Source organism: Balaenoptera musculus, chromosome 18 (genome assembly GCF_009873245.2).
Source record: "Balaenoptera musculus isolate JJ_BM4_2016_0621 chromosome 18, mBalMus1.pri.v3, whole genome shotgun sequence".
NCBI classification, from domain to species: domain Eukaryota; kingdom Metazoa; phylum Chordata; class Mammalia; order Artiodactyla; family Balaenopteridae; genus Balaenoptera; species Balaenoptera musculus.
The window spans coordinates 25,897,230-25,910,553 of NC_045802.1; the positions used below are offsets into that span (position 1 = coordinate 25,897,230).

The 13,324-nt window shown below is 39.0% G+C and overlaps 2 protein-coding genes across 10 annotated transcripts in view; both read left to right on the forward strand.

Moving 5' to 3' along the window:
* Positions 1 to 2,063, forward strand: part of ELF1 (E74 like ETS transcription factor 1) — a 104,109-nt gene extending 102,046 nt beyond the window's left edge. For 7 of the 9 annotated variants that reach the window (XM_036831307.1, XM_036831313.1, XM_036831312.1 and 4 more), the window contains one exon: positions 65 to 2,003. In XM_036831307.1, the coding sequence (XP_036687202.1) occupies positions 65 to 659 (595 nt within the window). In that variant the 3' untranslated portion in view covers positions 660 to 2,003. Of the gene's footprint in view, positions 1 to 64 lie in introns of all 9 variants that reach the window. The other 2 variants (XM_036831306.1, XM_036831311.1) reach the window with 2 other exon arrangements.
* A 9,423-nt stretch (positions 2,064 to 11,486) lies between these two features.
* SUGT1 (SGT1 homolog, MIS12 kinetochore complex assembly cochaperone) overlaps positions 11,487 to 13,324 on the forward strand; it is a 43,588-nt gene continuing 41,750 nt past the window's right edge. Inside the window, exons 1-2 of the mRNA XM_036831774.1 lie at positions 11,487 to 11,653; positions 11,747 to 11,804. Of these exons, the coding sequence (XP_036687669.1) occupies positions 11,616 to 11,653; positions 11,747 to 11,804 (96 nt within the window). The 5' untranslated portion in view covers positions 11,487 to 11,615. The remainder of the gene's footprint in view (positions 11,654 to 11,746; positions 11,805 to 13,324) is intronic.

Sequence of the window (13,324 nt, forward strand, 5' to 3'; positions counted from 1 at the left end):
ATGTTAAGTTTTAAACAATGTAGAATATGCTAATTTCCTCACTTTTATTTCATCATCTCAATAGGACTATACAGGCTCCAGCCCAAGTTCCTGTGGTCGTATCTCCTGGGAATCAGCATTTGCACACAGTAACACTTCAGACAGTGCCAATCACAACAGTTATAGCCAGCACAGATCCATCATCAGGTGCTGGATCTCAGAAATTTATCTTACAAGCCATTCCATCATCACAGCCCATGACAGTACTGAAAGAAAATGTTGTGCTCCAGTCGCAGAAGCCGGGCTCTCCTCCTTCCATTGTCCTGAGTCCTGCCCACGTACAGCAGGTTCTTACTAGCAACGTTCAGTCCATTTGCAATGGAACCGTCAGCGTGGCTTCGTCTCCGTCCTTCAGCGCTACCACACCTGTGGTGACCTTTTCTCCTCGCAATTCACAACTGGTTACTCACCCACCTGGCACTGTAATCACTTCAGTTATCAAAGCTCAAGAAACAAAAACTCATATACAGGAAGTAGAGAAAAAGGAGGTTGAAGATAATTTGAAAGAAGGCACTGGGGAAACTGAGCAGCAGTCACAGCCTTATGTGATGGTGGTATCCAATGGATTTACCTCTCAGGTGGCTATAAAAAACGAACTGCTGGAACCCAACTCTTTCTAAGTAATATACCAAAGGAATTACGGATGGTGGTTTTTTAATTGAACATTTTCAGTTGTATGCAAACTATTGATTGAGTCTAAGGTAAATTCTCCAAATGTTCCTAATTTTATAGTTACTTGTTAAAAATAATAACTTAGAGTTAATTTTGACTTTGTTAGATGAGGGAGGAAAACCCAAGTGTTTCTTTTTGCTCTTCAAATGTTTCAGAATTCAATTGTGAAGGAACAGGCGTTTTATACTATGAAGACATTCTTTTGAGATTTTTTTCAATGGCTATATCATAAGCATTTTTAAAGTTTCTTTTTAAATTTTACATCATAGTAGCTTTTCTGATTCTTTTGTAAATACAGTACTTAAATATGACATCAGGAAATTTATATAGGAGCTATTTTCATTCCACTTGTATAGGTTAAGTCTTGACTCTTTCAAATGCAAGACACCTATTTTATGCCTTGTTAAAATTATGATTTCACTTAGATCGACTTTAGTTTGTTGCACTGTATATTGAACTATGACTATGTAAAATATAACATTAAAAATCGAAATGTGCCCATGATATGGTTGAACCTGTTTCAGAAGCAGGATAATATAAAAGCGTCAGCCTAAGAGTGGCTCTCCTACTAACTAGTTTTGTAACCTTGGGCAAGCCACTTGATCTTTCTGGGTATCATAAGAGGAGGGGTGTATTGGATTAGATTAGATGATCTCCAATTTCCTATCTAGTTCTAAATTTTATGATTCTAACCCCTATGTTTTAAGCTTATCTCCTAATGTAAATATAGCTAAAATATTGCAGAAAAATTAATGACCCTACAAAATTCATTTTTCTGTTACCTGTTAAGATTTGCTCTGAACCTGAATTCCTCCTAAATACTTTGTTCATTAACTCTTTAGGCCACTGTGCACGGTGGTCCACTAGTAAAAAACTTATGTTGCTGAGTGCTAAATGATATACTGCTATTCTGAAAGAGTCAGGGCTCTTTAAGGCCCCAGAAAGCAACCAAGCCTTGGGCTAATCTGGCTGAGTAGTCAGTTGCTATAAAAGCATAATTGCTTTATATTTTGGATCATTTTTTTTTGAGAGTGGGGGGAGGGGGAATTGCATACAAAGATATACATTATATATCCCAGTTTCTGAAATGAAATAGTTTTTAGATTACTTTTTCAACTGTAAATAATGTACATTTAATTTCACAAGAAAAATTGTTTTCTGCAAATTTTCTAGTATAGCAAAAAGAAATTTTTGTAGATGAAAGAATCATTATGTTTAGAGGTCTAATGTTATATGTTTTCATGTTACAGAGTGAATTTGTATTTAAACAAAAATTTAAATTTTGGAATCCTCTAAACGTTTTTGTATCTTTAATTGGTTTATTATTAAATAAATCATGTAAAAATTCTGTGTTTTTGTTTTCAAGAAAACGTTCCTTAAGAACAAGTATACAGACAATGTTGCTAGTATTACAGTGTTATTAAACGTTTATATAACAGCCTCCATTAGATTAGAATTACAGAATGTCATCCTCTCATTTTTCCTTTCTACCATGCCAAATGGCAGTTTCCAGACACGACATAATGGATTACGAAGCTCCAAAAATTAGAAAATAAAATGTTCCCAGCAGTAATATTAAACACACTCTAAAAAACAAGTTTTCTAATTAGAAATTAGATCAGTTAATTGTTCAACTTGGAAAACACAGAAACAGAAAAATGTAACAAAATCTCAATCCAATACCCCTATACCCAGTAGTAACTTCCACTTATTCATTTCCTCATGTCAGTTAATATTCTTCCCAAATACGATTTTTAAAGGAGCATTCTTATCTCTGAAGATGGAGGGAAACACAGAAGAATCTGAAGGAACAGGCCTTGCTAGTTTTCTCCAGTTTACTACCCTTAGCTCATACCCTTCTGTTCCATTGTTTTTCTATGACTTTCCATTCTTCATCAAACCTAGTATAAAAATCTTCAGGCTTAACCATTTCTTTGAGTCTTCATTTCCTTATGGAGGCTCCCATGTCACGGAAAACTTAAATAAATTTGTATGCTTTTCTTCTTTAATGTCTTTGTCAGTTTGAGTTTTAGGCCCAGCCAGGGACCCTAAGAGGATCAAGGAAAAGTTTTCCTCCCTTAGAACCCTAGCCATGCAACCCCTAATATAATCTCACCATACTGAACTCCTGAACAGGGACATAACTCTGACTCAGTACGTGGCCTTTCTACATCAAATCATTGATTCAACATGTATTAAGGAAGTACCTGCAATGTTACTGTCACTGTCCTTAACTTATAAATGTGCTGCTTTCCTCACTTTCCATTCATTCTTTTTCTTAAAAATTTCATTGAAGTATCGTTGATTTACAGTGTTAATTTCTTCTATACCGCAAAGTGACTCAGTTACACATTTATATATTCCTTTTTTTTTTGGCCGCTTGGCATGTGGGATTATGGTTCCCTGACCAGGAGCCAAACCTGCGCCCCCTGCAGTGGAAGTGTGGAGTCTTAACCACTGGACCACCAAGGAAGTCCCTATATCTTTTTCATATTCTTTTCCACTGTGGTGTGTCACAGAGTATTGAAAATAGTTCCCTGTGCTATACAGTATGACCTTGTTGTTTATCCATGCTATATGTAATAGTTTGCCTCTGCTAATCCCAAACTCCCATTCCTTTCCTCCCCTACCCCTCCCGCTCCTTGGCAACCACAAGTCTGTTCTCTGTATCTGTGAGTCTGTTTTTATTTCGTAGATATGTTGATTTGTACCATATTTTAGATGCCACATATAAGTGATATCATATGGTATTTCTCTTTCTGATTTACTTTGCTTAGTATGATAATCTATAGGTCCATCCATGTTGCTGCAAATGACATTATCTCATTCTTTTTGATGGCTGAGTAATATTCCATTGTATATATGTACCACATCTTCTTTATCCATTCCTCTGTCAGTGGACATTAATCCATTCATTCTTTAACACACTGTAGTAGTACATTTGCCCTATTACTCTGAAATTACTGTTGCAAAAGTCACTAAAAAGGAATCAACTTCCATATTGCCAAGTTCCCCCGCTTCTTCTCTTTCTTGACCTCTCCAATACTTGATAACCTTTTATAACTCACTGTTCCTTTAAACTCTCTATTGCCTTTACTTTTGTGCCCAACTCTTTCCTGTCGTCTTCCTGCCTTTATAATAATTTCTTAGTGTTCCTCTTGGGTTGCTCCAGAGACTTTTTCAAAGGTTGGAGTTCCCCCAAGTTTTATCTAAAGATCACTCTTCTCCTTCTCTGTTGTTTTCACCTTGTCCCCCTTCAACGTGTTCTTCCCCAGTGCAACAGGGGTGCATTTAATTGTATCAAGCCATTCAGTGGTTTCTTACTATCCTCAGCTGGATTTGAGGCCCTGCATGGTTTCACCTCTTCTTGATCCCACCAGCCTTATCTTCAAATTTTACTCTCCAAATCATACTGTCAGATAGGATTTGGATGCTTTCAATTGCAAGGAACCAAAAAACCCTATTCAAAATTATTAAATAGTACAAAATTAGAAGTCTAAAGTTCGGAGGTTTCCAGGTTTGTTAACTCAGGAGCACAGTAGTGATACTGAGCAACCAGATTTCTTCCATCTTTCTGCTTTTCTCAGTATTTTGGTTTAGTTTCCAGGATGGCTTCTGCTGTGGTGGCAAGATAGCTGCAGTAGTTCTTCTATGTTTCTGTTTATCAGTAAGGAGACCTTTCCCAGAGCACCCTGAGCAGCCATCTCTTCAGAGCTCATTGGCTAGACTGGTCATATATACCCCTTCCTAAACCAAGTGCTGGCCAAGGAAGCAGGATTACCATAGATGACTTAGTCATGTGTTGGGGAAATGGACAGTCAAACAAAATTGAACTCCATAGCGAGGAATAAGGGAGGAATGATATAGCCTACAGTCATCTATACACAGCCTTCTTCCCATACACATACTTCCCCAAATGCTCACACCTACAGGAAGCATGATTTCTCTCCTAAAGAGAGATCAGCCGAAGTGTCATCCAGCTACTTGATCCAGTTTCATGACTAGGGTCTTCAAGGTGATTCACAGTCCTCTGTTTCAGATCAGCTGTGGCCCCCTGCTTTCTTGTCCTCCACTGCCACACCAGCATGAGCACTGGGAATAAATCTCTTTCCAAGGCTTCTCAGCTTTAGAATACATTTCTTGATGGTGTGAGTTTGATGTCCTGTCTCAGGGTCACCATTTTCCCAGTCTGGAGTAGTTGTCTTCAGTGCCTTGCATCCTTTCTTTTCCATCTGGCGGGTAATACATACTAGAGTCTGTTTTGTAGCATTCCACTTCCAAATACCAAACTGTCTTGTCAGTTTGGGTTCTTGGTCGTTAGCAACAGAGATGGATTCTGGTTTTCAGCATACAAGAAATTTTATTAGAAGAGTATCATGCAGTTTACAGAACAGACAAAAAGACTAGAGAAATCGGGGTCAGTCTGAGTCACACAGTTAAATCGCAAAACCATATTGCACAACTGGTCCACTTGTAGCCACTGTTGCCAAGCACCTAAACACCGAGCTTTGTACCACTGTCTCTACTGCTTCAGAAATTTGAGAGAATAGAATTTGCATCTAGAGAGAATAACCAAGGTGCCTTCCTTGACTCCTTGCGTTAACTAGCTACCAATTTATGTGACTGGCTGCCCAAAAGAATGACCGTTGTCTTCTATCGGGGCAAATCTAGATTTTTTATGGGGTACACAGTTTGGTGGTTGGATGGGTGAGGGGAACTTACTCAGGAAAAACAGAAAAGTAGAATACCAACTTAGAGGGTTTGAAGGGGCTTATGCAAATGAACAGCCCTAAACGCTGTACTTGCCAACTCTTTGAGCTCCCTTTACTTTCTGGACCTCTGCACTTGCTGTCACTCTGCTTGGCACAGTTGCTCTCATTCTATTTGGCTAAATTCTATCTGTTCTTCAGGCCTCAGCTTAGACATTACTTCCTCTCAGAGCTTCTCTGAGTTCTTAAAACTTCCCCACTACTGTCATAGAGCCTTTTAATTTCTCATTTGGGCACAGATGACACTATAATAATTGACTGCTGGTATGTGTGATTCCAACACTACATTATAAAGAGCCAAGATTGTAGTCATTTTAGTACCCTCAGTCTCTATTGTAATATCTCCACATAGTAGGTACAATACTCCATATTTATTAAATATGCGACTAAGCTACATACATGTTCTCCTTACCTGTTTTTATGTTCATGTTCTCATGTTGCTAACCACCATCTGTGTGCCAATGACTATCAATTCTTACCTACAGCTCCGAGCCTGTTTTACAAATAGCTTTATAGAGCTATAATTAACATACAATAAATGGCACATATTTAAATAGAGTATAAACTCATGAAATCATTGCCATAATCAAGTAGTGAACCTACTCATGTTTGGTGAACATTAGCCTAAAAGTTTCCTTGTGCCCCTTTGTAACCACTCCCTTCCTGCTGATCTGCTTTCTGTCTATATAGATTATATTACTTGGCATTTTCTAGTATTTTATATAAATGGAGTCATATAACATGCGCTATTTTTTTTGTTTTTTGGTCTGGCTCCTTTCACGTAGCATAACTTTTTTGAGATTCATCCATGTTGTAGTCTGTATATTATTCCTTTTATTGCTGAGTAGTATTCTATTACATGGATATACTACAGTTTATCCATTCACCTGTTAATGGACATTTGGGTTGTTCCTAGTTTTCAGCTATTATCATTAAAGCTGTTAGGAATATTCCTGTACAAATCTTTATATTGGACATGTATTTTCATATCTGTTGAACAAATACCTAGGAGTGGTCTGGCTAGGTCATACGATGGTTGTACCATCTTACATTCCCACCAGCAGTGTATGAGGCTTTCAGTTGCTCTACATCCTCTTCAACATGGTCTTTTATATTCAATATTTTTGCCATTTTAATGGGTGTGTAGTAGTATCTCTTGTGGTTTTAATTTACATTTCCCTAATGACTAATGATTTTGAGCAATTTTCATGAGCTTATTTGACATCCATGTATCTTCTTTGATGAAGTGATTGTTCAGTTTTTTTTGCCCATTTAAAAATTCCCTTGTTTTCTTATTACTGAGTTTTGAGAACTCTATATATTCTGAATACTAGCTCTTCATCAGATATATGATTCGCAAATACGTTCAAAGTGCAGAAACTTCTAAATTTTCATAAAGTTTAACGTATCAACTTCTTTTATGGATCATGCTTTTGGTGTCATATCTAAGAAATCTTTGTCTAACCGAAGGACACAACGATCTTTTTTCTAGAAGTTTTACAGTTTTAACATTTAGGTCCATGATCCATTTTGAGTTAAGTTTTTGTAGATGGTGCAAGGTATATATTGAAGTTCACTTTTTTGCTTTTGTATATCCAATTTGTTGAAAAGACTGTCCTTTTCAATTGAAAAGTCTGAAAAGACTATCTTTTTCAACTGTCCTTTCTGCCCTGAATTACCTTTGGACCTTTGCTTAAAATCAGTTGTTCATACACATATGAATCTATGGACTCTCTTTTCTGTGCTATTGATTTGTCTATCTTTGTACCAATACACAAGATTGATGTGTTGAAATCAGGTAGTGTTTGTTAGTTCTCCAACTCTGTTATTTTTCAAAGTTGATTTGGCTATTCTGAGTCTTTTGCATTTCTATTTAAATTTCAGAATCAGTTTGTCAACTTATAAAATGGAAAAAGTCTTTGGAATTTTGATTGGGATTGGGTTGAATCAATAGATCAGTTTGGGAAGAACTGACATCTTAAGTCTGAATCATGAGCATAGAATATCTCTCCATTTGTTTAAGTGTCTTTAATTTCTCTCAGCAATATTTTGTAATTCTCAATGTATATGTTTTGCACATCTTTTGTCAGATTTAATTTTCAGTATTTAATATTTAATGGTATTGTAAATATCATTTTTAAAATTTCAGATTCTGATTTTTCATTGCTTTGTTTTAATCTTTCCCATTTTATTGAAGCATAAAGTGCACAAATCTTAAGTGTATAAATTGAAAAAATTTGACATGTGACTACATTACTGTAATTGTCACCCTAGTCAAGATATATAACATTTCCCACATCAGGAAGTCTTCCTCATGGGCCTTCCTAGCCAGGAGATCACTCTCTGACGTCCCTCACAATGTTTTTTATTTTCATATAAATGGAATCAACCAGGATGTACTCTGTCTGGCTTCTTTAGTTCAACATTATGTATGTGAGGTTCATCCATATTGTTGTGTGTACTGGTAGTTCATTCTTAGTCTTTGCTCTCTATTATTCTTCTTCTGTGAATGGACATTTAGGTAATTTCCAGTTTTTGCTACTGTGAATAATGCTGCAATCAATATTCTTGTACACAAACATAAGTATTCTTTTCTCTTGGGCATATGCCTAGTGGTAGAGTTACTGGGCAATAGGGTACATGTATGACTAGCTTTAGTAGATAGTGTCAAAGTTTTCTAAAGTAGCTATACCAATTTATACTCTCCCTAGCAATACGTGAAAGTTACAGGTGCTCCATATCCTTGCCAATGCTTGGCACTGGAATTCCTTTTAATTTTAGCCATTTAGGTGGGAGTGTTTAGTACCAAATTATGATTTTACTGTCCCTGATATAGCTATTGATGTAGAACTTCTTTTCATATGCATACTGGCCATTTAGGGAACATCTGAAAATCAACCAAAGTAATTAACATTAACTTATTAAAGAAAAAATACACATGGACATTTCAATAAAGGCAGAAAAAGCATTTCATATTGAATGCTTTCTCCCTAATGTTACAATCAAGATAGGAAGTCCATCATCACTACTTTTACTCAACACTATAGTAGACATCCTAGCCAGTGACAACCAGCAAGAAAAATAAAAGGTATAATGATTGCACAGGAAGATGTTAAACCATCTATCACAGATCACAAGACACTGTGATGACTGAAATTCTAAAAGTCTACAAAGTATTAGAAATAGTAAGGGAACTTAGCAAGATGGTTGAATACAAGGTCATATGTAAAAACCAGCAGCGTTTCTATACACTAGCAACAAATATTAAAAATTTAGAATGCCATTTAAAAAGCATAAAAACCCTCAAATACGCAAGAATAAATCTAATGAAAGATATGTAAGACTTCTACACTGTACCTACAAACACTGCTGAAAAAATTAAAGACGACTTAAATAAATGGAGGGGTGTATTATATTCATGGACTGGAGGAATCAACATAAAGATGTCAGAAAAAAAGAAATGGAGGCAACCTAAATGTCCATCGACAGATGAATGGATAAAGATGTGGTATACAGATATACACTGGAATACTACTCAGCCATAAAAAAAGTGAAATAATGCCATTTGCAGCAACATGGATGGGTATAGAGATTACCACACTAAGTGAGGTAAGTCAGACAAAGGCAAATATCATATATCACTTATATGTGGAATCTAAAATGATACAAATGAACTTATTTGCAAAACAGAAACTGACTCACAGACACAGAAAACAAACTTATGGTTACCAAAGGGGGAAGATGGGGGGAGGGAAAAATTAGGAGTTTGGAGTTAGCAGATACAAGCTACTATATATAAAACAGATAAACTACTGTATAGCATAGGGAACTATATTCAGTATCTTGTAATAAACTACAATGGAAATGAAAAAGAATATCCATCTATCTATCTGTATCTGAATCAGTCTGTGTACACTAAAAAGTAACACAACATTATAAATTAACTATACTTCAATTAAAAAAAAATTAGGATCAGTTTTCCCCAAATAGATTGATCTACAGATTCAATGCAAGCCCAGTTAAAATCCTAGCAGGATTTTTTGTTTTGGGGGTTCTTTTTTTTTTTTTTTGAAATTAACAGGTTCTTTCTAAAATTTATAAATAAATGGAAATAAGTTCTATAAAATGTATAAAATGTAAATACAAAGGACTTTGACTAGCCAAGGCAATCTTTAAGAAAAAGTTATAGGGCTTCAAGACTTATAAAGCTACATTAAGATAGTGTAGGACAAGGTTAGACAGACCAACGGAATGAGAACCTGGAAACAGACCCTCATATATGTGTCATCTACCTTACAACAAAGCTGTGGGGGAAATGGCAAATGACAGCCTTTTCAGCAAGTAGGGCTTGATCAATCGGCTATCCATAAGAGGGAAAAAAGGAAACTTGATCCCAACCTCCTACCTTTCATGAAAATGAATAAACCTGTCTGTGAAAGGTAAAATAGTCGAGCACTAGAAGAAAACACAGGTGACTATCCTCATGGCTTTGGAGCAGGCAAGGCCTTACATATGATACAAAAAGTATTGATCACAAAAGGAGAGATCAGCAAACCCAGACAGTTTTACCTCAATTATTTCTGTAATTTTTAAGACTCCTTACAATCACTGCCCTATTTAAGAGAGTCACTTTGGCCTGTAATACAGCAGTTGTCTCCCAACAACTGTTCTTTCCTTAATCATTCTTCATAGTACAGACAGAATAACAAACATAAAAATGTAAATTTAACTGTTACTGCCTTTTTTGCGTAAAAATCCTATAACGGGTTAGCGTCTTTAAGAGAATTACATCCAAACTTCTCAGCAGATTACAACTAGCCCTTTATGACCTGGCATTTACCTGCCTCTCCACGCAGTCAGTCTGCTTCTAGCTTGAATTTTGGCTCTACTAATTTCAGAGTTTACATTATCACTTTCTAACATTCGGCCTATTCTGTCTGAATTCCCTTTTCCATTTCCTTCACTAATTCGAATTCATCTTTCCAGACTGAGGTTCTGGTACAACATACTTGAGGATTCCAACCGTATACCTTATATTCGGCTGCGTCCCTTGTTGCTATCACATCACTATTGCCCTTCTTTCGTTTTAGCACTTAGAACAAAATTGGCTTAAGTTTCTGGAAGGCGTTAGTTGAATCCCAAGCCTTAGTTTAGATTCTGGATGTGGCAGACACTCGCGTTCAGTTACTTGTTTACCTCTACTGACGAGCCGCTCACTCCCACTCCTTCCTGCTCCCCCCCCCCCCGCCCCCATTCCCGTCCCATGGAACTAGCTGGAAGTTTCTTCTATCTGAATTGCACGGGTCAAAGGGCGGTGAGGGAGGGCCTGACCAACGAGGTGGAAAGTAAAGCAGCACTGAGACAAATTCAGGCCACCTTTCTCCTTTCAGTGTCTTCGGATGGAACACGTATTTCTTCTGTCTGGGAAGCCAAGTAGGAAAAAGCCTGGGCCTGTGTCGGTCTGGGGAACGGAACAGTCCACCCGCACCGGAACCAAAAGGCTTCCTCCAGTCCAGCCTCTGCAAGGGCGGAGGGACTTCCGGCGAGTCCGAGTCCTTTAGGGTTCCCAGCGCCAAGATCCCGGCATCGACGCGCCATCCGGAACTCGCTCTCGGAAAAGAACACGTAGCCGAGAACGTCACGTGTCACGAAAAGCTTGGCTGCCTCCGGGAGCCATGATGAGAGCTGTAGAGAAAAGGGAGCTCGATGTGCCTTGTGTTATTAACAGACATACAAACGCCCCCAAACGCCACACGTTCCTGAGCGATAACAGTACGGCACAAACGTCCTTCGACCTACCACCCACAGAGGCTTTGCGGCTGTGCGGGTGCGCGCTGGGACTGGGTTACACCGCGGCCTGCGTAACCATGGCTGCAGGGGGCGGGGCCTGACAGGCTGCTCGCCGGCCGGGGTGGGGGCGGGGCGGGCCAGGAGGAGTCGGTCCTCCACGGTCCCAGCCCACCCCGCGCCCGCGCTTCACCTCCCCGCCCTTCGCGGCACGCTGCGTGGCTGCTCATTGGCTACGTAAGACGGAAGCCCGGTCGGTGTTTCTCCAGAAGTTTCCCCCTTGGGTGGCGGCGGAGCTGGTAACCTCGGTAGGAGCAGTTCCATCAGCGGTAACAGTGACTATTAGAGATGGCGGCGGCTGCTGCGGGACCTGCCGCAGCCCAGAGGTGCGTGTTTTTCCTTCTGTTTGCTATTATTTGTATCCCCCCCCGTCCTTCTTTAGTTAGAGAGCCCTGCTGAAGTCGTTGTTTTCCTGGCAGGTTTTTCCGGAGCTTCTCAGATGCTCTGATTGACGAGGACCCCCAGGCGGCGTTGGAGGTGAGAGAGGCGGTTCGCTGTGCTCTGGGGAACGCAGCCGCGTCGGGTTCCGGCCCACCCCGCCTCTTCCCAGTACTGTCTTCCCGGGGTCGGGGCTGCTGCTTTTCCTGTGTCTCAGTCCTGATGTTGGCAGACTCCGCCTTTCCCTTCTGTGTCCCGCAGCGGCCCGGTTACGCTTCCCATCCCTAGTCCGTTCCTGCATCCTTGGAGCTGCTTAGTAAAACCTGCTCTCCTTTTTGGGGGTAGAGGTAACATTCATAGTTGGTCTGAAAGGGTTTGTTTTTTAAATGGCATTTGTGACTGAGAACAAAACGTGAAATCTAAGGCTTGATGTTTGTTCATTCGGTTTTTCGTTTGACAATCATTCTTGCCATTTCTGTGTACCAGGTCTGTGCTGAGTGCCTGTATGAACTCACACTATTGGAACAGAAACCTTTTCTCGTGTGTGCCCGAAAATTTCCAGATGTCCAGTCTGTTTATTATCCACTCATTTGTTTATTCCTCAAAACAATTTCTTGAGGGCTGCTGTGTGGAAGGCACTGTTTGCTCTGGATTAAACTCTTATTTATGTATTTAACTGACTTGTAAGGCACTTTGTGTTTGTGCTGAGTGAAAAACTATAAAGCTGTGAAGGAAAGCAAAAGAACAAGAGTTAAATAATAATTTGAAGTAATAAAGAGAGCCCAACTAAGCATACATGATGCAGTGGGTCACAAAATTTAGCCAGGGGTTTCTTGCTTTGAAGCATAAAAAAGAGGAAACTTTGTTTTGCTGTTATGATTTAACATATGTAAGGTTAGGAATTTGAGGCAAGAGAACCTTTTTCCTAGTTATGACTTCTAAAAGAAATTTGTTCCATGGTTAGTAGAGGAGGTGACATTTGAGAAGAGGCATGAGGGAGCGCTTGGAAGCTCTGGGGAAAGATTATTTCAGGCAGGAAGAGGAGTCAGTGTCAGGATTCTGAGGTAGGAATGAAGTCAGCCTGTGCAAGGAGCAGCAAGAAGGCCCATTTGGTTAGAGTGGGATGAAAGTGGAGTAAGAAATGAGGTGGGGAGGAAACCAGGGTGTGGGTCCTTTGGGGCCTTTTAGGTTGGATTATGCTTTTGGGGCTGGGATACGAACAAATAAAGTGGTTGATTACTCAGTTGTGCTGTGATGTTTCCTAGTGGTGCTTTTGGGATCACTATTAGAGTAATGTTACCAGAGGCACTGAGAGTTTTTCTCCACAATTCCTTCACGTCAGCTAGACAGCTATTAATTTTCAGAATCTACCTTTGTTATGGTCCTCTTAGGCCCCATGCCTCCTTTGGAAATCTAGTTTATATAATAGTTGGTATGAAAGGATATTAATGTAATGAATTATTTGTCACGTTACATCTCAGTTATTTTACTTTTAAAATTATTTATTGAAGTGGGATATCTAACACAAATCTTAAGTCTGCACTAATGAACTTGAAGTTTTACATGTATGTATACCACCCAGATCAAGATATAGAATACTTCCGTTTCAAGGCTTTCTC